The sequence below is a fragment of the Cetorhinus maximus genome, chromosome 32 (assembly GCF_964194155.1).
Source record: "Cetorhinus maximus chromosome 32, sCetMax3.hap1.1, whole genome shotgun sequence".
NCBI classification, from domain to species: Eukaryota; Metazoa; Chordata; class Chondrichthyes; order Lamniformes; family Cetorhinidae; genus Cetorhinus; species Cetorhinus maximus.
Genome location: NC_135910.1, coordinates 17,926,849 through 17,950,696, shown reverse-complemented (window position 1 = coordinate 17,950,696; position 23,848 = coordinate 17,926,849). Strand labels below are relative to the sequence as shown.

The 23,848-nt window shown below is 50.6% G+C and overlaps 1 protein-coding gene across 1 annotated transcript in view; it reads left to right on the top strand.

Moving 5' to 3' along the window:
• LOC144671305 (uncharacterized) overlaps positions 1–23,848 on the top strand; it is a 164,842-nt gene that overhangs the window by 90,127 nt on the left and 50,867 nt on the right. The window contains exons 5-11 of the mRNA XM_078533116.1: positions 1,047–1,113; positions 11,006–11,052; positions 11,895–12,045; positions 14,791–14,922; positions 17,455–17,637; positions 20,791–20,883; positions 22,353–22,439. Coding sequence (XP_078389242.1) covers positions 1,047–1,113; positions 11,006–11,052; positions 11,895–12,045; positions 14,791–14,922; positions 17,455–17,637; positions 20,791–20,883; positions 22,353–22,439 — 760 coding nt within the window. The remainder of the gene's footprint in view (positions 1–1,046; positions 1,114–11,005; positions 11,053–11,894; positions 12,046–14,790; positions 14,923–17,454; positions 17,638–20,790; positions 20,884–22,352; positions 22,440–23,848) is intronic.

Below are 23,848 nucleotides of genomic sequence, written 5' to 3'. Positions count from 1 at the left end.
TGGATGCTCAGTCAACGAGTATATTTAATAGTGAAATCACTGAGGATTTTTGGCCTCTCAGGGAATCAATGAATTTGTAACCATAGGAAAGTTACAGCACAGAAGGAGGCCATTCGGCCCAACTTGTCCATGCCAGCCCAAGGACACCCAAGTGCCCTTTCTAGTCCCACCTTCCTGCACCCGGCCCATAGCCCTGCAGCTTACAGCACTTAAGGTGCAGATCCAGGTACTTTTTAAAAGAGTTTAGAGTTTCTGCCTCTACCACCAACTTGGGCAGCGAATTCCAGACACCCACTACCCTCTGTGTAAAAAAAGTTCTTCCTCATGTCCCCCCTACACCCTCTGCCACTTATCTCGAATCTATGTCCCCTGGTTCTAGAATTCTCCATCAAGGGAAACAATTTTATCCTGTCCACTCTATCTATTCTCCTCATAATTTTGTACACCTCAATCAAGTCACCTCTCAGCCTTCTTTGTTCTAAGGAAAATAACCCCAACCTATCCAACCTCTCCTGGTAGCTACACTTTTCTAACCCTGGCAACATTCTTGTAAACCTCCTCCGCACTCTCTCCAGAGCTATTACGTCCTTCCTGTAATGTGGTGACCAGAACTGCGCACAATACTCCAGTTGTGGCCTCACCAGTGTTTTATACAATTCCAACAATATATCCTTACTTTTATATTCTATACCACTGCCAATGAAGGATAGCGTTCCATATGGGGAAAGTGTCTCCCTCATCAAACCCTTTCTTAATTTTTTAAGATCTCTATCAGATCGTCCCCTCAGGCTTCTGTTTTCTAGAGAAAAGAGACCCGTCTGCTCAGTTTTTCTTGATTTAGTTTTTTGCCTTTTCAGTTCTGGTATCGTCTTTGCAAGTCTTATTTTGACTTTCTCCGGTGCCTCTACATCCTCTACCATAATGTGCGGCTGTAAATGTGGCCCAACCAAGGTCCGACACGCGTTTAACGCAGCTTCTCTCTTCCGCCTCTCTCCCTTTTTTCCCTATGTGTGTAAAGGTGTAAATGGTTTTATTTTTTCACACAGCGAGCTGCTCGAAGACCTGGAGAGCTGTAAAGATGCCGTCGGGGTTGCCGAGTGCTTTGTTGAGCGGGTGAGAATCTTACTCCTTTTCTATGTTTCACTCAGTTTACTGGATCATCACAAAATATCTTGGCCAACTCCCTGGGCCAGCACTTCCTTAACAACTTTCCAATACATCCCCATTTTAACGCTTGAAAATGGATGAGACTCCAGACGCCAATAAAAACAGAACAGCAGCATAGTAACATTACGTAAGTCGGCATATAATACATCTTGTAAATATCAAAATCTGTGTTTTTAAAGTGCATTGTAAAAATATTATTTTATGTACTCACCAGCCCATTACTTCATCTGAGTTGCTCCAGCCCATAGACCTTGGCCAGGAGGCAACAGAAGCGCAGGCTGTGGGCCTCGAGGTGGCTGATGTTGGAGCCCAGGTCGTTCAGCAGAGCCCGGGTGACAGGGTTGGGCTCAGACAGGCCGCAGTTCAACAGCAGTGGCATCACCACTGAGCTCCCGGTTGGAGCCAGGCTTCGAGGCTTAGTGATGCAGCTCCTGCCCGTGGTCCACATTGAGAGAGAGAGAGAGGCTGAGAGATGAGGAGGGGAAGGGCAGGGCCCTAGGCCTCGGTGCCAGATTGGGACTCGCCCTCAGAGGAGGGGGAACTCGGAGCTTCATTTGCTGTTTCTGTGACCCCAGTTGGGGGTCGCCACCCACAGTTTGGGAACCGCTGTCCTGGGAACTCCTGGGGTGATTGGTGTCGGAGACATTTAGCTCTGCCAAGTCAGACACACTGTGTGTTAGGTAATGAACTCTGGCACTGCTCCAAGACCTTTCACATTGTACCTGGCTATCGAGGAACAAAAGCTCATGCCAACAACACTGAAATCATTTAGAGAGAAGCTGAAGCAGGCATTGCTCGAACACCAAGGGTGGGGTTTATACAATGGGCGCTGAGGGAGTGGGTGCTGAGGGAGTGGGTGCTGAGGGAGTGCGTGCTGAGGGAGTGGGTGCTGAGGGAGGGGTTGCACATTGTTTCTGAAGTTTTGATGCAGAACAGCAGACAGAAAATTCTAGAAGCGCTCAGCCGACTCTGGCAGCTTCTTTGCGAGAGGAAGGCAAGTGAACCTTTCAGGTTCAGTGACCTTTCGTCAGGGACTGGAAGATGTTAAGAGACTGAAGAGATTTTGAGAAAATAAAGAGGCAGGAAAGGGGGTTGAGGGGGTGAGAAAAGATCCAAGGGAAGCTCTGTGATCAGTTGGAGGGCTGGAGGGATTAAATGACAAAAAAAAGAAAGATCTTTTACCGTTCCTCGTCCCATTATCATTCTATTTACCTTGTGCCTCATCCGATTTGTAATTTAATCTCTGCTGCATTCCACCCTATCACAGACCTTCCCTTTGGTTCTTTCCCTGTCTCCCCTTTTCCCCCTCACTCTCTATTTGCATAAACCCGGTTAAATCTCTAACATCTCCCAGTTCTGATGAAAGGTCATCGACCTGAAATGTTAACTCTGTTTCTCTCTCCACAGATGCTGCCCGACCTGCTGAGCATTTCCAGCATTTTCTGTTGTTTTTTTTAAATTTCGGATTTCAAGCATCCGCAGTTTTTCATTTTAGGATTTCCACTCCGGACCCAGAGCTCCCGATCCTCGTAGAATCCGGGATTTCTCCAGCGAGCAGGAACCCCCAGCAGCCCCGGAAGATCAGCCCTTTAAATTTCCCACACACAACGTCCTTCCCTCCATCCTCACTCTCTCCCCTCCCCCAACTCTCACCTCCTTCACTCTACCCTCCCCCTCACTTTCCCCCTCTCCCTCAATCTCCCTCCTCATTGCCCTCCCTTCCTTCCTATCTCTCCTGTCCCCCAACTCTCACTCTCTCCATCCCCACCTCCAATCTCCCCTCCCACCCTCGATCTCCCCTCAATCCCCCAATCTCCCCTCACTACCCCCCTCACTTTCCCCTCTCTCTCCCTCAATCTCCCTCCTCCTTACCCTCCCCTCCTTCCTTTCTCTCCTCTCCCCCAACTCTCACTCTCTCCATCCCCACCTCCAATCTCCCCTCCCACCCTCCATCTCCCCCCCTCACTTTCCCCTCTCCCTCAATCTCCCTCCTCCTTACCCTCCCCTCCTTCCTTTCTCTCCTCTCCCCCCTACACTCACTCTCCCTGGTCCACACCTCCAATCTCACCTCCCACCCTCAATTCCCCCTCACTCCCACCCTCACTCTGCCATACAACGCCCTCTCTCCCCTCCCCTCTCACTGACCCCTCTCCCCACTGTGTCCCTCCCCACCATGGTCTCCTACCCCCTCACTCTCCCCCTTTCCCCCCCTCGCTCTCCCCTTTCCCCCCCTCGCTCTCCCCTTCCCCCCCACTCGCTCCCCCATCCCTCCACCCAGAGTTAGAGCCTGTCAGAGGTGACAAACACTGAGCACGGTTCTGAAGTCCCCTCCTCTCTCTCTCTCCTCTCTCCCTCACACTTCAACCTGAGTAGTAGCAATGCAGGGAGGAATTGCAGCTCATTTGTCTTCACTATTCTCAGCCTCCGATTACATTGCGCCATCTCGATCTTTCTCAAATCTCTCCTTTTTAATATTGCTCCCTCTGTAATTATACTGGGATTCAGGCCTATTTGAGCTTCACTTCCTGTGATGTTAGTGCCACTCAGGGACAGGCTGAATCCTGCAGTCTCCAGGTTGGTTCCTTGTCAGCTTCCTGTCAGCGTCTCAAAGTTTAATTTACTGACCTTTTGCAGTCGGTTTAACCTGCAGGGGCTGTAAGTGGGGCCTGAGCCACTACTAATTGTGCCAGACTTGCGGAACTAGCTGGAATCGCTTTAGCTGGGAATAGTCTGCCAACTGATCTTAAGTTGTGGGATAGACTTCCGATATGGGCCAAGTGTGTAGGAGGCCCCAGAAAACAAGAAATCAGTAGGTTTAACATATGGTTCTCCGACATCTATTATTATGCTCTGGATTCCCTTGCACCATGTCTTTAGTTTTTGGAATCGCGTAGCACAGAAGGAGGCCATTTGGCCCATCGTGCCTGTGCTGAGCTACCCAGGTATTCTCACCCTCCCTTCACTCTGTGGCTCAGTGGGCATTACTCCCACCTCTGAGACACAAAAACCTGCATTTAAGTCCCACTCCAGAGCCTTGAGTGCAAAAATCAGGAAGTTGCCACTCCCGGTGCAGTACTGAAGGAGTGCTGCATTGTCAGAGGCACTGTCCTTCATTTGAGATGTTACTGAGTACAGGAGTAAGGAGGTCATGTTGAACTTGAATAAGACATGAGTCAGGCCTCATCTGGAGCACTGCGTCCAGTTCTGGGCACAAAAATTGAGGAAGGATGTGAAGGTATTGGAGAGAGTACGGAGGAGATTCACAAGAATGATTCCCAGGATGAAGAACTGTAGCTATGAGGATTGACTGGAGAGGTTGGGACTGTTTTCCTTGGAGAAAAGGAGGCTGAGAGGAGATGTGATAGAGGTATTCAAGATCCTGAGGGGTATGGACAGGGTAAATAGTGAGAAACTGTCCCCACTCAAGAGAGCATCAAGAACTAGAGGGCACGGATTCAAAATAATGGACAAAAGGAGTAAATATGATGTGGGGAAAAGTATTTTCACCCAGAGGGTGGTTGGAATCTGGAACAAACTTCCTGAGTGGGTGGTGGAGGCAGGTTTGACCGAGGTATTCAAAAGGGAATTGGATTGCTACCTGAAAAGAGAGAATGTGTAAGGTTACAGGGATAAGGCAGGGGTGTGGGACTAGGTGGATTGCTCTTTCGGGGAGCCAGTGCAGAATCGATGGGCCGAGTGGCCGCCTCCTGCACTGTAAAGACACTGCGATAATGTGAAACCGAGGCCCTGTCTGTCTGCCTGCTCGGGTGGAGGTAAAAGATCCCATGGTGCCATTTTGAACAAGAGCAGGAGAGTTCTCCCCAGTGTCCTGGCCAATATTTACCCCCCCAACCAACATCACTTAAAAAACAGATGAACCATTATCACATCGCTGCTTTGTGGGAGCTTGCTGTGCACAAATTGGATGTTGCATTTCCTACGTTACAACAGCGGCTACATTTCATTGGCTGGAAAGCCCTATGAGACGCCCACTGGTCGGGAAAGGCGCTAGAGAAATGCAAGTCTTTCTTTTCTCTCTCCCAACGCGTCTTCAAACTTTCCCTTTTGGAGTTTGGAAGTTCCTACTGAATCTGCTTCGACCGCCCTTTCAGGCAGCGCCTTCCAGATCACAACAACTCGCTGCGTGAAAAACAAAAGCTCCCTCATCTCTCTGGTTCTTCTACCAATGATTTTCAATCTGTGCTCCTCTGGTTACCGACCCTCCAAAATGGGTGCAGTAACCAGTTGAGTTTTTAACAATCTTATAGATGGGCAAACAGATAAATAGTTTCTCGCTCTCTCTCTCTCTCTCTTCCTGTAACCATCCCTTAGTCTAGACTCCTCATCTCCGATTGGTTGCTTCACGAGCATGTAATCTGCACTGACGCTCCCTCTGCGTTACTGAGGGAGAGCTGCAGTGTTGGCGGTGCTGTCTTTCAGGTGAAACCAATGTCCCCCGTCTGCCTTTTCCAATAATTCCGGGCAGCTGTTCAGGAGCCCGGGGTTGCGTTCGAGGAACAGCCGGGGAATTCTGCCAGTCTCCTCGGTCAACCTCCAGCTTGCAACCAAGGCTAACAGAGAATGAAACAGGGTTGCTCATTCAGCTTATTGCTGCTGTGGGCACACTAACGTTTACCTGTATCATGTTACTGCACCTCCTGAAAGGGATGCTTTGCTTGCTCTGGTGCCTTCTAAGAATGTGAATGATGCTATTGATAAATACTTTTACGCAGAGCTGGCAACCGACCTGATGGGTCGAATGGCCTCCTTCTGTCCTGTAAACATGCTACGATTCTACACAAGCCTCCTTTCATGAATTGTTGACATTGAAAGGGGAATGTTGAGTTGTGTCACTCAACTTAACAAAACACAGAACTGTAAAACTCAACTGCAAGTGTTGGGAAATGGTTAATACATGGAAGATGAGGTGGAGGTTAATCTCCGGTTTGCAGTCAGGTGATTGACACTGGGCTAGATCAGCCATGATTTAACTTGAAGGCGGAACAGGTCCGAGGGGCTGAGCGGCCTCCTCTTGTTCCTGTGCCTTCACCACACTCCTTGCGATGAGTTTCCCTCCGCTCCGAAGCTGTGCGGTGGGTGGCCTCACTATAAACGACGCTCGCTCTGTACAAACGGGGCTTGTTTAGCAAGGATTAGAATTTGAATTTCTTTGGGATTTAACTTCAAAAGCTCCGATGATTTCTGGGTTGCCAAATCCCAATGATCCTGCTGTCTGGGCTCTGGCTGGAGTGAGCTGACTCTCGCTGTTCCCCTCGCACAGCTGGAGGTTGTATAATCAGCCAAACATCAGCACAGATCAGATACGGGGAACTCATTCCCTGCACCCACCCCCCCACCCCCCCTCCAACCAATCACCAAATCCATCACACGGCCAGACACAATGGACATGTCCTTCTTTGTTAGACCGTCAACCAACGAACATTGCCTGACCACAGGCCGTAAGCAGCCAGTGTACAATCTACCGCTACATCCTTTACATTTCTATAGCACCTTTCATGACACCTCAAAGCGCTTCACAGACAATGAAGTACTTTTGAAATGCGGTCACTGTTTCAATTTATGCACAGCAAGATCCCACCAATGGTAATGTGATAACAACTGGAGCATCTGTTTCAGCAATGTTGATTGACAGAAGAGTATTGACCCCAGGACAGTGGAGAAACCCCCTCCCCCCCAGCTCCTCCTCAGAATAGTGGCCCCATGGGATCTCTCACATCCACCCGAGGGGATCAGACGTGCCCTCAGTTTAACGTCTGATCCGAAAGGTGGCACTCCTGACAGGGCAGCACTCCCTCCGGAGCGCAGAGGGGAAGCGTCGGCCAGGGCGTGGTGCTCGAGTCTCTGGGGGGATGGGACTTGAACCTGCGACCTTCTGATTCAGAGGCGAGGGTGCTCACCCGAGCGACGGTGGTGAAGCAGGTGAGGGACTGAGATGCCAACCGGTGGTTAATGGGGGTTTGGGGGGGGGTGGGGGGGTCGTTGAATAGAAACTGGGTGGGGAAAAGGGCATTTTAAAAACACATCTGGAGTCAACTGCAGCTCTCAAATTCCCTCCCTAAATCTTGCTGCCTCTCGCCTGAAAACCTGGCCCCCTTGACCAAGCTTTTGGTCGCCTGCCCCTAATATCCCCCTAAGCAGCTCGATGTCAATATTTTGCCTGATAACTGTCCTGTGAAGCACCTTGGAGCGTTTCACTATGTTAAGGGTGCTATATAAATGCAAGTCGTTATTTAATGATCAGATTTTGTGATTGGAACAACGGGATGTCCACAGGAACGCCGAAACTTGAATTAATTAATCAACGTTTTTATTTTTAGTTAATCTGAGGCCCTTTTAATTTTCCCTGATTAATTTTGTTGTTGGTTAAGAGCCAAAGGCTTTCAGCGAAACGGATAATCATAAGCTGGGAAAATAACCCTCCTCAGTGTTAAACCCCGAGGCTCAGATACACGGGGCCAGGCTGCTGAGCTCTTGTTCCCGCCGGAGTTTGTAAAGCTTTTTCTGGGTAGATTAACTCTTTGCATTCCTGATTTTTAACTTCACCCCTGGGTCCAAGACCTGCACAATGCTCCCCGCCTTCAAATCGGGAGCGGGAATCGGCCATTTGGCTCATCCCCATTCAATCCCTTCAATGCTTTCCCTCCCTCAGATCCAAAGGGACCCAAGGGACCCAATCTCGGCCTTTAGGGTGCACAGCAAAAACTTGCATTTATGTAGCGCCTTTAACCACCACTCCCCACCAACCCTCCGCCCCACCCCCCAATAATTTTCAGATTTATGAGATGAAGAGATGTTAGGACAGGTGACCAAAAGCCTGGTCAAAGAGGTTGGTTTTTAAAGAGGTTCATAAAGGAGGAGAGAGTGACAGAGAGGGTTTAGGGAGGGAATTCCAGAGCTTGGGGCCCGGCCACCAGTGGCCGAGGGATTAAAATCGGGGTTGCTGAAGAGACCTGAATTGGAAGGGCGCAGAGATCTTGGAGGGTTGTGAGGCTGGAGGAGGTTACAGAGGTTAGGGAGGTGCGGCTGTTTCATCATCATCATCATCACACAATGTCTGGACTACCTCACTCTCCTGTGTCAGTACCTCGCGCAACACATAATCCTGCTGGAGGGAAAAGGTAACCCTCGGATTTATTTAACCATCTCCTTAAACCTCTACCCCGCCTCAACCTCCCGCCCCCCGCCACCACCCCACCCAAGTCTCCACCCTCCCTCCAACGACAGGCAAAGGAGTTGCTGTCGGTGATGTGGGAGCACCAGACTCACAGCACCGAATTACCAAACTGCAAATCACACTCCATCTTGTCTTGGGTATGATGTCACGTTGCACACCGAGCCAGAGGGGCTTAACCAACACCCCATTGACTGAAACAACATTCACAGGGGGTTGGACGAGGCAGTCAGTCAGACACTGAGCTTGGGTTGAGTTGGAGAGTTGAGTGGAGTCACAGTGGGATGAATAAGCCCCCCCTCCACTTGCCCCATGTTATAACTGATGGTTCCTTCAGTCTTCATCGTGCACTCCAGGCCCAGCTGGATTTTAGTGAGTATCTAGTTGCTCTGTCCAGATGCTCCATAACCCCTCCCCTGGAGTAATTCTCCCTCATTAACCACTCCAGATGCTGCAGCTATTTATAATCTCGATTTCTGACAGTGCATAGAATCATCAAAAAGCCGATTTTGCAAACACTTATTAAAGGCACTGAATTAAACCTCTGAACCTATTGAGAACGCTCTTGGAGGGAAGTCACTCCCCACTAATTAGACCCTGAGTCCCAGGCTCCACATGTTCTGTGCTCACCTCTTCCACATTCCTTTCATCATTTGCCACGTTATGCATCCAGTGTGACTCCTGGTGAACTTTAAGCACTCTCTCCAGGAAAGTGAAGTTGTCTCGGTAACGCAGTGTAGAGCGGAGTGCGTTCATAGACACAACACCCCCTCATGTCACGTTCAGAAACACTTCAAAGCCCTGAGCAATCACTTCACTCTCTAAGTTATTGGATAAATATTCAATAGTGAGTCATTGCGTCTTAACCTCAGTCTGAAGAGAACTGAGATGGGTGTCTGTGTGAGTCTCTCTCTCTCACTCTGTGTGAGTCTCTCTCTCTCACTCTGTGTGTCCCTCATGTTTCTCACTCTGTTTCTCTGTCTGTCTCTCTGTACCGCGCTCTCACTCTCTCAGCCCCTCTCTGCCTCCATCTCTCTTTCTCTTTCTCACACTCTCTCTCTCTCTCTCTCTATCCCCCCCCCTCTCTCTCTCTCTCTCTCTCTATCCCCCCTCTCTCTCTCTCTCTCTCTCTATCCCCCCCCTCTCTCTCTCTCTCTCTCTCTATCCCCCCCCTCTCTCTATCCCCCCCCTCTCTCTCTCTCTCCCTATCCCCCCCTCTCTCTATCCCCCCTCTCTCTCTATCCCCCCTCTCTCTCTCTCTCTCTCTCTATTCCCCCCTCTCTCTCTCTCTCTCTCTCTCTATCCCCCCCCTCTATCCCCCCTCTCTCTCTATCCCCCCTCTCTCTCTATCCCCCCCCTCTCTCTCTCTATCCCCCATCTCTCTCTCTCTCTCTCTCTCTCTCTCACTATTTTATTACACCAGCACCCTCTGCTGCCGGCTGCGTTTCTACTTCAGGATATCAGAACTTGTCTCAGTTTCATCTCAAACAGCCTAACTAACTAACTCAGTCCAGCAGAGTTTCAGTGTTAGGCCTGGGACAGCGATGCTGCAGTATTTACCACCAGGCTCTGTGAGAAAACCAACTCTTTGTTTTAATGAGATTTCTGCTGTGTTAAGGGTGGATGTGTCTCTAAATCTCTCTCTCTCTCTCTATCACTTTTCCTATCCTGGTCTTTTTCCCTCTGGTTGTTTCTGTTTCTATCTCTCTATCTCTCCCATACACTCTCTCTCTCTCACTCTCTCACTGACTGATCTTGTCTCTCTCATTCTCTCTTGCTCACTCACACATTCTCTTCCTTATTACCCTCTCCTTCTTCTGTTCTTTCTCTCCTCTATCTCTCCCTGCTCTGCTTTTTCCCTCTCCCTCTACCCTCCCTCTCTCTGTTCCCTCCCTCTCCCCCTCCTCTCTCCCCTTTCTCTCTTATAATAACATTAGAACTTAGAGGAGTGGAACATTCAACCCTTGAACCTGCTGTGCCGATTGATTAGACCGTGGCTGATCACCAGCCACAACTCCATTTACCACATATTGATCCCTAATGTGCAAACGTCCATCGATCTCGATCTTTAATATACTCAATGACTGAGAACCCACAGTCCCGTGGAGTAGAGAATTCCAAAGATTCACAACCATCTAAGTGAAGACATCTCTTCTCAGTCCCCTCTCCCTCTTCCTCCCTGTCTCTCCCTGTCTCTCTCTCTCTCTCTCTCTCTCTCTGTCCTCTCTCTGTCCCCCTCTCTCTGTCCTCTCTCTCTCTCTCTCTCTCTCTCCCTGTTTCTCTCTCTCACTCTGTTCTTTTCTCTCTCTCTCTCTCTCTCTCTCTCCCACTCTGTCCTCCCCTCCCCTCTATCTCTCCCTCCCTCTCCCTGTCTCTCTCTCTCTCACTCTCTATTCTCCTCTCTCTCTGTCTGTTCCCCTCTCTCTGTCCTCCTCTCTCTTTCTCTCTCTCCCCCTCTCTCTATCCTCTCTCTCTCTCTCTCTCTCATCTCTCTCTCTATCCTCTCTATCCTCTCTCTCTCATCTCTCTCTCATCTCCTCCAGATTGTGTGCGTGTGGGAGATGCCTCCAGTTTCCATGACTACATTCTGTTTAGCGCTGGCCCTGAAATATTGATGGCTGTTTTGTTTTACTCATCTCTTTCCAGAGTGAAGACTTTGACATCTACACGTTGTACTGCATGAACTATCCCAGGTAAGTGCCCCAACAGGCCTAGCGTTCGGACATCAAACTGCTGCTTGACCTTTAACCCGTTTGGAGGGAAGGTTTTCTTTGATGTGAAGGATTGACGGAATCGGGATGTGTTTAGCCTGAAGCAGGATGTAGTGTGATGCAGAGAGTCCACACGGAGCAGCTCTGCCCTATCACTGGATCGAACTTCATTCCTGACTTAACGAATGAAAGTGATGACTCCCTGCATCTGGGAAATAAAAAGTGTCTTTTCCCAAACTATAGTCAGTGAGGGGCTTTTTGAGGCACAGAGTAAAATCCCACTTGTAGGTCGGGGGTAACCCAGTACCCAGTAGTGAAGGTACAATGTGCCCGGGGCTGCTAGGTACATGGAGGGGATAACTCAACTTCCACTTTAATACAGGTGTCTCTGGTGCTTATAATTATGTTTGGGTGTCAGGTTTATATACGTTATCTGGTTACAAGGCTGGAGCTGGTTGCCCGTTTACTAGGCCGAGGCTGGATACCTCGACGCCAGGCCGAGGCTGGGTACCTCGACGCTAGGCCGAGGCTGGGTACCTCGACACTAGGCCGAGGCTGGGTACCTCGACACTAGGCCGAGGCTGGGCACCTCGACACTAGGCCGAGGCTGGGTACCTCGACACTAGGCCGAGGCTGGGTACCTCGACACTAGGCCGAGGCTGGGTACCTCGACACTAGGCCGAGGCTGGGCACCTCGACACTAGGCCGAGGCTGGGTACTCTGGGCATAAGTCTCAAGGGATAAAAGTGATTCTGTGATGAATGCGAGGAGGGAACCTGTAGATTTAAGCTCCATACCTTCAGTGTTATCTTTTGTTTTTCTAGCTCTGTGTCTGTCCTGCGGGAGTGCATGAAGAACGGGACCCTGGCTAAATTCTTCCGTGAGCGGCAGGCGACCCTTTCGCATTCGTTGCCCCTGGAAACGTACCTCTTGAAGCCAGTCCAAAGGATCCTTAAATACCATCTCCTGCTACAGGTAAAGGCTGAGAGATCAGCACCGTCTCAGGGAAGGCTCAGATTAAACACACGGGGGGAATGGCTGGACCAGCCCATCACTCCCACCCCTGCTATGCCCTCCCCCCGGTTTCTTTTACGATGCAGGCCGGGCGCCTCCTGTGTCTCAGGGGAGGGGTTGGAGGCCCCTTTCCAGGGGCGGGCCACAAGCTGAAGATTCTGGGGAGGAGGCTTTTGACCTTGAGCCCTCTGGAGGCAAGCGAGGGGCTTGAGGCGAGAGAGAGAGAAAGAGGGAAAAGGGGAGGCCATAATGGTTGACCTTCTGCCTCAAATCCACTCTCTTGCTCGATTTCCTTATTATCCAATAATCCAGCTCTTGCAGCTGGTTTCTTTGTCGCCATTTGTGTGTGAAGTAAGGCTGACACGCGTGTGAAGCGAGGCTGACACGCGTGTGAAGCGAGGCTGACACGCGTGTGAAGCGAGGCTGACACGCGTGTGGAGCGAGGCTGACACGCGTGTGGAGCGAGGCTGACACGCGTGTGGAGCGAGGCTGACACGCGTGTGGAGCGAGGCTGACACGCGTGTGGAGCGAGGCTGACACGCGTGTGGAGCGAGGCTGACACGCGTGTGGAGCGAGGCTGACACGCGTGTGGAGCGAGGCTGACACGCGTGTGGAGCGAGGCTGACACGCGTGTGGAGCGAGGCTGACACGCGTGTGGAGCGAGGCTGACACGCGTGTGGAGCGAGGCTGACACGCGTGTGGAGCGAGGCTGACACGCGTGTGGAGCGAGGCTGACACGCGTGTGGAGCGAGGCTGACACGCGTGTGGAGCGAGGCTGACACGCGTGTGGAGCGAGGCTGACACGCGTGTGGAGCGAGGCTGACACGCGTGTGGAGCGAGGCTGACACGCGTGTGGAGCGAGGCTGACACGCGTGTGGAGCGAGGCTGACACGCGTGTGGAGCGAGGCTGACCAGCTTCCCTACAGCCGGCTCAGATAAGAGCAAAATACTGCGGACGCTGAAAACCTGAAACAAAAACAGAAAATGCTGGAAAAACTCAGTCTTACGGACTCGAAACATTAACCCTGTTTCTCTCTCCGCTGATGCTGTCAGACCTGCTGAGTTCTTCCCGCACTTTCTGTTTTTGGTCCCTCCCAGCCTGTGTTGGGTGGATGGGGTGGAAAAGGGCGGGAGATCCAGAGCGGGAAGATTGGTGAGGAGGCATCAATCGTCCTCCCACCCCCCACTTCACCCCGAGCCCTTTCTCTTCACCTGTAAGGTCCATTTTGGACAGCGCGGTGCAGGACAATCCCACCTCCGTCCACCTGCCACACCCTCCACCCGTCAGAATATTTTGGGAGGTTTACGACGGAGGGGGAGCTGCAAACCTTTAATTCCTTCAGCTGCTCCCGCAACACCTTGTGAGGGCTCTGGGGGCAGCGTCTTACCCCACGGGCCCCTCAGCTCGTGAAGCAGTGCGCTGTCACCTTGAACCTTCCAGCCCATCGAGTATGGAAGGTTAAAGAGTGTTTAAGATGATTAAAGAAATTGGTTGGGTCGACAGAGAGAAACTGTTTCCTCTGGCTGAGGGAAGCCTGGAACAAAGTGGGCAGAACGTTACAATTGGATCCGGATTGTTCCGGGGTGATGTCAGGAAGCACTTGGTCCCACGAAGGGGAGTGTCAGTGTGGGGACGTTACTATCGCGGTAATGTTACTGAGCCAGCAGTCCCGAGACCTGGCCAAATCCCCTGCAGACACGGGTTCAACTCCCACTCAGGTCACTGGGGGGATTTTAATTCCATTTAAATAATAAAAACATCTGGAATTAAAATGTCAGCCACAATAATAATGATTATGAATCTGCCACGTTGTCATTAAAAACCCATCTTGCTCACCAATGTCCCTTTAGGGAAGGAAACCTGCTGCCCTTACCCGGTCTGGTCTACATGTGACTCCAGAGCCACAGCATTGTGATCGACTCTGAAATGGGCACTCAGCTGTATAAAACCACTACAGGAATGTCACGTTATTCTAATGATATAATACCTTGAGCTCATTAACTGTCCAAGACACAAGGCACCAATGTCTCCCAGGGAATTGGGTAAACACATTGTGGGTTCATTTATCAAGACGAGGCACATGAGAACAGTTATACATGGGTATAGAGCTTGGAGACATCAGAGCTGTGCGTGTGTGCTCTGCTCAAAGCAAAGGTGAAACTAAGACTGGATCACATGACACATTTCCCTTCTGGTGATGTCATGCTGATATCCCTTCATATCACAATAAGAGAAGCACTGTGGGTGTACCTATACCACATGGACTGCAGCGGCTCAAGAAGAAGGCAGCTCACCACCACCTTCTCAAGGGGCAATTAGGGATGGGCAATAAATGCTGGGCCCAGCCAGTGACACCCACATCCCGTAAGTGAATAAAAAAGCTGAAACTCTCTCCCTCCAAAAAGCTGTTGAAGTTGGGGGTCAACTGAAAATTTCAAGACTAAGGTGAATATAAATTCCTACTGGGTCAAGGTGTGGGACCAGTTAAAACGCAGATCAGCCGTGATTTAATCGAATGGTGGAACAGGCTCAAGGGGCCGAATGGACTCCTCCTGCTCCGATGTCCCTACAACCCTTCGAGGATCACGAGTCCAGTTCAGCTAATCAGTTCTGTCACCGCTGGCGACGGGCGGAGGGCTCGAGTGTGACAGAGGTTAAAAAGCGTGCGCGATGGGTTTAACAATATCCCACGGTTCTCCCTGCAGGAATTGGCCAAACATTTTGATAAAAGCGCCGAGGGCTACGAGATGGTGAAGGAGGCGATTATCACCATGACAGCCGTGGCCTGGTACATCAACGACATGAAGAGGAAGCAGGAACAAGCCGTGAGATTACAGGTAAAGAGGCACGAGCTCCCCGCTCCACCCTCAACAACTGACAGACTCAATCCAGGGAGGGGAGAAGGAGCTTTCCCTTGGAAAACACCCAGAGAATGGTGAGAAATCGGAACTCCCCATCACCAGGGGAGCTCAGGCCAGTAGCATAGAAGCTATTCCGTTGCATATTGATATGTAGATGTTATTCCCTCCTTCCGTCCTCCTCTCCCTCCTCCATTATGGGGCAAACCCAGGACAGAGAGGGTGCCTGTTCCAAGGGACCATTGCTCCTGGGATCAGAAGGAACCATGCAGTAGAAAGTGGTTTCGGTGGACAAGCCGTTGTTTGACAGTAAGAAGCATGAACCTTGCTGAAGAGAGCCATGTTGATGAAGCTTTCCATCCTGCACTCATCAGGACAAATGCAAGAATGCCAAATTTCAAACACTCACAACAATTTATACTCTAGGAGGAAAGGGAGTTGATTGGTTGGCAAGTCAACTCTGATTGGACGAGGTGTTGCCATGGTGAGAGCAATGGGGAACTATAGGCTGCTTGAGTTCCCGGGTAATTCAAAAAAGGCGCAAGGCTTGAACACATTCCTTTTGTTTGCAGAGAATGGGTCCCTGCGTATGAATGTCAGTCACTTCTAGCCAGTATAAGTGAGCCACATTATGAGCTCGGCTGATTATCATAAATTGGTTGTTAGTTTAGCTATTAGCACACTCAGAATTGGGCATGTTCCTGGAGGGTGAAGCGAAATGGGAAGCCATGGGAAGGCAAATGGTTAGGTTGGTCTATGAGAAAGGCTTGTTCAGCCAGCATTACCTGTTCCCAGGTAGCGCGCTCACCCCTGAGTCAGAAGGTTGTGGGTTCAAGTCCTGTCCACGGCTTGAGCACAAAATCCAGACTGTCACCTCCCCACTGCAGTACTGAGGGAGTGCTGCACTGTCAGAGGTGCCATCATTGGGATAAGACATTAAGCCAAAGCCCCATATTCCCCCGGGTGGCTGTAATAGACTCCCTGCCACTATTTGAAAGAAAAGCAAGCGGGAGAATTCTCCCCAGTGCCCTGGAGAATATTTATTCCTCAAACAAGACAAATTAAATGGTCATCATCACATTGCTGTTTGTGGGAGCTTGCTGTGCATAAATTGGCTACTGTGTTTCCTACATTACAACAGCGACAATGACTCAAAAAGTACTTATAGAGTCATAGAGGTCTACAGCACAGAAAAAGGCCCTTCGGCCCATCGAGTCTGCGCTGGTCAAGCAAGTACCTAACTATTCTAACCCCATTTTCCAGCACTAGGCCCATAGCCTTGTATACCATGGCATCACAAGTGCACATCCAAATACTTCTTAAATGTTATGAGGGTTTCTGCCTCTACCGCCCTTTCAGGCAGTGAGTTCCAGATTCCCACCACCCTCTGGGTGAAAAAATTCTTCCTCATATCCCCTCTAAACATCCTGCCCCTTACCTTAAATCTATGCCCCCTGGTTCTTGATCTCTCCACCAAGGGGAAAAGTTCCTTCCTGTCTACCCTATCTATGCCCCTCATAATTTTATTCACCTCAATCATGTCCCCCCTCAATCTCCTCTGCTGCAGGGAAAATAACCCCAGTCTATCCAATCTCTCCTCATAACTAAAACTCTCCAGCCCAGGCAACATCCTAGTAAATCTCCTCTGCACTCTCTCTAGTGCAATCACATCCTTCCTATAATGCGGATTCCAGAACTGCACGCAATACTCTAGCTGTGGCCTAACCAGTGTTTTATACAGTTCCAGCATAACCTCCCTGCTCTTATATTCTATGCCTCGGCTAATAAAGGCAAGTATCCCGTATGCCTTCTTAACCACCGTATCTACCTGTCCCGCTACCTTAAGGGACCGGTGGACATGCACACCAAGGTCCCTCTGATCCTCGGTACTTCCTAGGGTCCTACCATTCATTGTGTATTCCCGTGCCTTGTTTGTCCTGCCCAAGTGCATCACCTCACACTTATCCGGATTAAATTCCATTTGCTACTGACCAGCCCATCTGACCGGCCTGTCCATATTCTCCTGTAATCTAAGGTTATCCTCCTCACTATTTACCACCCCACCAATTTTCGTGTCATCCCCGAACTTACTGATCAACCCTCCTACGTTCAAGTCTAAATCATTTATATATACCACAAACAGCAAGGGACCCAACACCGATCCCTGTGGAACCCCACTGGACACAGGCATCCAGTCACAAAAACACCCCTCGACCATCACCCTCTGCTTCCTGCCACTCAGCCAATTCTGGATCCAATTTGCCAAATTGCCTTGGATCCCATGGGCTCTTACCTTCGTTATCAGTCTCCCATGTGGGACCTTATCAAAAGCCTTGCTGAAGTCCAAGTCGACTACGTCAAATACATTCAATGGCTGTGACTCGGGACATCCCAGTGGCTCATTCAGGATTGGCAACAACAGGAACAGGGGGTGGGGTAAGAGGTTTGGAAACTGCCCTGTGTTTATAAAGTGTTTGTCTCACCGCCTCCTGGTTTTGCTGCCCTATCTAGGAGATTCAGAATTCGCTGCTGAACTGGAAGGGGCCTGACCTGATAGCATTCGGAGAGCTGGTTTTGGAAGGAACGTTCCGGGTCCAGAGAGCCAAGAAGGAGCGGACTTTATTCCTGTTTGATAAGATGCTGTTGATCACCAAGAGGAGAGTGGAGCAGTTCACCTACAGCATGCACATCTTTGTGAGTGTCGGACTGCATTGTGAGACAGTGATCGGGTGGGGAGCTCCCGTTAACTCAAACCAGCGATGGCCCCTCCTTGACCTCCCTCCCCCATCAGCTTTTGAACAACCAGCAACAAATTGCATTTACATAGCACCTTTAACGCAATTAAAACATCCCAAGGCGCCTCACAGGAGCGTTGTAAAACAAAATATCACACGGATCCACATGGGGAGATATTAGGTCAGATAATCTAAGGCTTGTTCAAGGAGGTTGGTTTTAAGGAGCATCTTAAAGGAGGAGAGAGAGAGGCGGAGAGGTTTAGGGTGGGAATTCCAGAGCTCGGGGCCCCAGGCAGCTGAAGGCCCGGCCGCCCAATGGCGGAGCGATGGGAATCAGGGCTGTTCAAGATGCCAGAGTTAGAGGAGTTCGGAGATCTCGGAGGGTTGTGGGACCGGAGGAGGTTAGAGAGATAGGGAGGGGGGGAGCCGAGGCCATGGAGGGATTTGAAAACGGGGACGAAAGTTTTGAAATCAAAATGGAATTTAAAACGCCAGCGAGAATGTGGGGGGGTGAGAGCGGAGTTGGAAGGGCCAAAGACACCGGAGCAGGAATCTCGAAGCTGCCCATAGGGAGCTCGGGGACTGGAGGAAAGGATCGGAGAGAGAGAGGAGAGCAAACTGGGAAAAGAAGGCAGAGAGGAGGAGGAGGAGAGGATTGTAAATGAGTGAACGGGATTGTGCCTATCAGAGAGAGGCAGAGAGAGAGGGATGGAGGGAGATTGAGAATGGACAGACAGTATGACAGTGGGGTAAGCTACATAACAGTGGGAACAGACTGGAGTCTGAGTGGTCGGACCGCTAGCAGATGTCAGGGAGTCTCTGTAAGGCGCAGACAGTGGGTGCGATGGATGCAGATTTCAGGAAGAAGCTGAAACAGATCCCAACTGGTGCAGAGTCAAAAATCAATGTTAATAATAAAAACAGAAAATGCTGGAAAGACTCAGCAGGTCGGGCAACATCTGTGGAGAGAGACACAGAATTCACGTTTCAGGTCATGAATGGAATGAAGGTGAATGATAACACGGGAATGACAATGCTGCATGTCAGAGGGTTAGTACTGAGGGAGTGCTGCACTGTTAGAGGGTTAGTACTGAGGGAGTGCTGCATGTCAGAGGGTCAGTACTGAGGGAGTGCTGCACTGTTAGAGGGTTAGTACTGAGGGAGTGCTGCACTGTCAGAGGGTTAGTACTGAGGGAGTGCTGCACTGTCAGAGGGTCAGTACTGAGGGAGTGCTGCACTGTTAGAGGGTTAGTACTGAGGGAGTGCTGCGCTGTCAGAGGGTCAGTACTGAGGGAGTGCTGCACTGTCAGAGGGTCAGTACTGAGGGAGTGCTGCACTGTCAGAGGGTCAGTACTGAGGGAGTGCTGCACTGTTAGAGGGTTAGTACTGAGGGAGTGCTGCGCTGTCAGAGGGTCAGTACTGAGGGAGTGCTGCACTGTCAGAGGGTCAGTACTGAGGGAGTGCTGCACTGTCAGAGGGTTAGTACTGAGGGAGTGCTGCACTGTCAGAGGGTCAGTACTGAGGGAGTGCTGCACTGTTAGAGGGTTAGTACTGAGGGAGTGCTGCATGTCAGAGGGTTAGTACTGAGGGAGTGCTGCACTGTCAGAGGGTCAGTACTGAGGGAGTGCTGCACTGTCAGAGGGTTAGTACTGAGGGAGTGCTGCACTGTCAGAGGGTCAGTACTGAGGGAGTGCTGCACTGTCAGAGGGTTAGTACTGAGGGAGTGCTGCACTGTTAGAGGGTCAGTACTGAGGGAGTGCTGCACTGTCAGAGGGTTAGTACTGAGGGAGTGCTGCACTGTCAGAGGGTCAGTACTGAGGGAGTGCTGCACTGTCGGAGGGTTAGTACTGAGGGAGTGCTGCACTGTCAGAGGGTTAGTACTGAGGGAGTGCCGCACTGTCAGAGGGTCAGTACTGAGGGAGTGCTGCACTGTCGGAGGGTTAGTACTGAGGGAGTGCCGCACTGTCAGAGGGTCAGTACTGAGGGAGTGCTGCACTGTCGGAGGGTCAGTACTGAGGGAGTGCCGCACTGTCAGAGGGTCAGTACTGAGGGAGTGCTGCACTGTCAGAGGGTTAGTACTGAGGGAGTGCCGCACTGTCAGAGGGTCAGTACTGAGGGAGTGCTGCACTGTCGGAGGGTCAGTACTGAGGGAGTGCCGCACTGTCAGAGGGTCAGTACTGAGGGAGTGCTGCACTGTCAGAGGGTCAGTACTGAGGGAGTGCTGCACTGTCAGAGGGTTAGTACTGAGGGAGTGCTGCACTGTCAGAGGGTCAGTACTGAGGGAGTGCTGCACTGTTAGAGGGTTAGTACTGAGGGAGTGCTGCACTGTCAGAGGGTCAGTACTGAGGGAGTGCTGCACTGTTAGAGGGTCAGTACTGAGGGAGTGCTGCACTGTCGGAGGGTTAGTACTGAGGGAGTGCTGCACTGTCAGAGGGTTAGTACTGAGGGAGTGCCGCACTGTCAGAGGGTCAGTACTGAGGGAGTGCTGCACTGTCGGAGGGTTAGTACTGAGGGAGTGCCGCACTGTCAGAGGGTCAGTACTGAGGGAGTGCTGCACTGTCGGAGGGTCAGTACTGAGGGAGTGCCGCACTGTCAGAGGGTCAGTACTGAGGGAGTGCTGCACTGTCAGAGGGTTAGTACTGAGGGAGTGCCGCACTGTCAGAGGGTCAGTACTGAGGGAGTGCTGCACTGTCGGAGGGTCAGTACTGAGGGAGTGCCGCACTGTCAAAGGGTCAGTACTGAGGGAGTGCTGCACTGTCGGAGGGTTAGTACTGAGGGAGTGTGGCACTGTTGGAGGGAGGTCTTTTGGATGACACATTAAACATAGAAGCAGTTTGCCATCTGCAGCTGACATTAAAATAATCCCACGTCCACTATTTTGAAGATGAGCAGGGGAGTTCTCCCGGGTGTCCTGACCAAATCTTTATCTCACAAAAGTAGATTAACTGGTCATTATCACATTGCTGTTTGTGGGAGCTTGCTGTGCACAAATTGGTTGCTGAGTTTTCTACATTACAACAGTACCTGCCCTTCTAATTGGTTTTAAATGCTCTAGGATGTTCTGATTTTGTGAAAGGTGCTGTAGAAATTATAAATCTTTCTTTCTTGGCAGTGCTGCAATCTGACATTGTCGGAGAATTTGAAGGATCAGCTGAGTTTTCGAGTGACGGATTTGACCATTCCTAAACAGCAGCACACGCTCCAGGTCAGTGATCCACATCATAGGGTCAGTCATCAGGTTCATTGTGACCTGCTCTTAGTTTGTGGCCTCTCAGTTTGAGTAAGGCTGGTCAATGGGGGTGGCTGTGGCCTGTCCCTGGTTGCTAAGGCCTATCTCTGGTTGCTAAGACCTGTCCCTGGTTGCTAAGGCCTGTCCCTGGTTGCTAAGGCCCATCACTGATTGCTGAGGCTTGTCACTAGTTACTGAGGCCTGTCACTGGTTGCTAAGGCTTGTCACTGGTTGCTAAGGCCTGTCACTGGTTGCTAAGGCCTGTCACTAGTTACCGAGGCCTGTCACTGGTTGCCGAGGCCTGTCACTGGTTGCCGAGGCCTGTCACTGGTTGCCGAGGCCTGTCACTGGTTACCGAGGCCTGTCACTGGTTGCCGAGGCCTGTCACTGGTTGCCGAGGCCTGTCACTGGTTGCCGAGGCCTGTCACTGGTTGCCGAGGCCTGTCACTAGTTACCGAGGCCTGTACTAGTTGCCAAGGCCTGTCACTGGTTGCTAAGGTCTATCACTGGTTATTAAGGCGTATATGATCTGTCACTGGTTAAGGCCTGTCACTGGTTGCCGAGGCCTGTCACTGGTTGCCGAGGCCTGTCACTGGTTGCCGAGGCCTGTCACTGGTTGCCGAGGCCTGTCACTGGTTGCCGAGGCCTGTCACTAGTTGCCGAGGCCTGTACTAGTTGCCAAGGCCTGTCACTGGTTGCTAAGGTCTATCACTGGTTATTAAGGCGTATATGATCTGTCACTGGTTAAGGCCTATCACTGGTTGCTGAGGCCTGTCATTGGCTGTTAAAGCTTGTCATGGTTATTAAGGCCTGTCACTAGTTACCAAGGCCTGCCAGTGGTTACTATAGTGGTTCACTGCTTCAGGTCAGTCTTGTCCTGTTGTCCCTGGGCATACTGCACTCACCAGTTTATGTTATTGAAGGGAGATTGACAGCAAAGCATCCAATTTCTGCTCACGCACTCACCTCTGAGTCAGGCTCCGGGTTCAAGTCCCACTCAGGATTCGTGCACAAAATCTAGGCCGACACTCCAGTGCAGTACTGAGGGAACGCTGCCCTGTTGGAGGTGCAGTCTTTGGATGAGATTTTAAGCCGAGGCCCCATCTGCCTACTTGGGTTGATGTAAAAGGCCCCCTGGCACTATTTCGAAGAAGCAGGGGAGTTCTCCCCAGTGTCCTCACCAATATTTATCCTTCAGTCAGCTTCAGAAAAACAGATTAACTGGTCATTATCACAATGCTGTTTCTGGGATCTTGCTGTGTGCAAATTGGCTACTGTCTTTTTCACATTACAGCAGTGACTACACTCCAAACAAAAAAGTACTTCATTGGCTATAAGGTGCTTTGAGATTTCCAGTGGTCGTGAAAAGCGGGGTTTAATGGGAGCCTTTTTTTAACCTGTGCCTACTGGTAATAATTGTGATGCTGATTGGATTGTTTCCCCAGGCTAAGAATCAAGAGGAGAAGAGATTGTGGATCTACTACCTAAAACGGCTGATCGTAGAGAATCACCCAGCATCCATCCCACAGAAGGTGATGGCATTGTGTGTGTGTGTGTGTGTGTGTATATGTGTGGGGGTGTTTGTGGGTCTGGATTGTGTGTGTGTGTGTGTGTGTGTGTGTGTGGGGGTGTTTGTGGGTCTGGATTGTGTGTGTGTGGAGTGTGACCATGTTTGTGTTAAGCTAAGAGTCACAGTATTGCTAATTTGTCAATTCACTGAATGATAACCAAGTTGAAAAGGTTGTTTCAAAGACACTTGTCACTGTCAACACATTCCACTGCAGCACAGATTTAACCACGTGCTTCTTATAAAACTATCGTATCATTTGTTCTGACTGTGGATGAGCTCAGAGTCAGGTGACTGTGGGTTCAGGTCCCACTCTGGAAACTGGAGCGTGTAATCCAGGCTAACACTCGCAATGCGATACTGAAGGAGCTCTGCACTGTCAGAGGTTCCATCTTTTGGATGAAGTGTTCGCTGATGATTGCACAATGTTCAGCACCATTCGTGACTCCTCAGATACTGAAGCAGTCCATGTCCAAATGCAGCAAGACCTGGACAATATCCAGGCTTGGGCTGACAAGTGGCAAGTAACATTCGTGCCACACAAGTGCCAGGCAATGACCATCCTCAACAAGAGAGAATCTAACCATCATCCCTTAACATTCAATGGCATTACCCTCACTGAATCCCCCACCATCAACATCCTGGGGGTTACCATTGACCAGAAACTGAACTGGACTAGCCATATAAATACTGTGGCTACAAGAGCAGGTCAGAGGCTAGGAATCCTGTGGTGAGTAACTCAACTCCTGAATCCCCAAAGCCTGTCCACAATCTACAAGGCACAAGTCAGGAGTGTGATGGAATACTATCCATTTGCCTGGATGAGTGCAGCTCCCACAACACTCAAGAAGCTCGACACCATCTGGTGGAGAGAGCAGTTAATAAAGCATCCACCAAAGCAGCCGCTTGATTGGCACCACATCCACAAACGTTCACTCCCTCCACCACCGACACACAGTAGCAGCAGTGTGTGTACCATCTACAAGATGCACTGCAGAAACTCACCAAGGCTCCTTCGACAGCACCTTCCAAACCCACAACCACTACCACCTAGAAGGACAAGGGCAGCAGATAGGTGGGACACCACCACCTGGAAGTTCCCCTCCAAGTCACTCACCATCCTGACTTGGAAATATATCGGCCGTTCCTTCACTGTCACTGGGTCAAAATCCTTGAACTCCCTCCCTAACAGCCTGTGGGTGTACCTACACCACATGGACTGCAGCGGTTCAAGAAGGCAGCTCACCCCCACCTTCTCAAGGGGCAACTAGGGATGGGCAATAAATGCTGGCCCAGCCAGCGAAACCCACATCCCATGAATGAATAAAAAAAACATGAAACCGAGGTCCCTTTGCCATCCCGAGTGGATGTGAA